The sequence below is a fragment of the Nannospalax galili genome, unplaced genomic scaffold, assembly GCF_000622305.1.
Source record: "Nannospalax galili isolate Female #2095 unplaced genomic scaffold, S.galili_v1.0 C47191069, whole genome shotgun sequence".
In the NCBI taxonomy this organism is placed as follows: domain Eukaryota; kingdom Metazoa; phylum Chordata; class Mammalia; order Rodentia; family Spalacidae; genus Nannospalax; species Nannospalax galili.
In genome coordinates, this window is record NW_008437800.1 from 1 (window position 1) to 408 (window position 408).

At 55.1% G+C, this 408-nt stretch overlaps 1 protein-coding gene across 1 annotated transcript; it reads right to left on the minus strand.

The window, feature by feature from the left end:
- Positions 1-4: 4 nt before the first annotated feature.
- LOC108490358 (actin, muscle-like) lies at positions 5-403 on the minus strand (the record flags this gene model as incomplete). The annotated part of the gene is made up of 1 exon (XM_017796429.1): positions 5-403. A coding segment is annotated over one exon (399 nt), but the record flags the coding sequence as incomplete, so codon positions are not given.
- Between the last annotated feature and the right edge of the window lie 5 nt (positions 404-408).

The following is a 408-nucleotide window of genomic DNA, read 5'->3' on the forward strand; positions in this document are numbered from 1 at the left end:
AGGCCAGGATAGAGCTGCCAATCCAAACTGAGTACTTGTGCTCACGGGGAGCAATGATCTTGATCTTCATTGTGCTGGTTGTTAGGGCAGTGATCTCCTTCTGCATACTGTCAGCAATCCCTGGGTACACGGTGGTGCCGCCAGACAGCACTGTGTTGGCATACAGGTCCTTGCAGATGTCCATGTCACACTTCATGATGGCGTTGAAGGTGGTCTCAGGGATGCCGCTGGACTCCATACCCAGGAAGGAGGGGTGGAAGGGTGCCTCTGGACACCGGAATCGCTCGCTGCTGATGGTGATCACCCGTCCGTCCCGTAGCTCATAGGTCTTCTCCAAGGAGGAGGAGGATGCAGCACTGGCCATTTCCTGCTCGAAGTCCAGGGCAACATAGCATAGCTTCTCCTTGA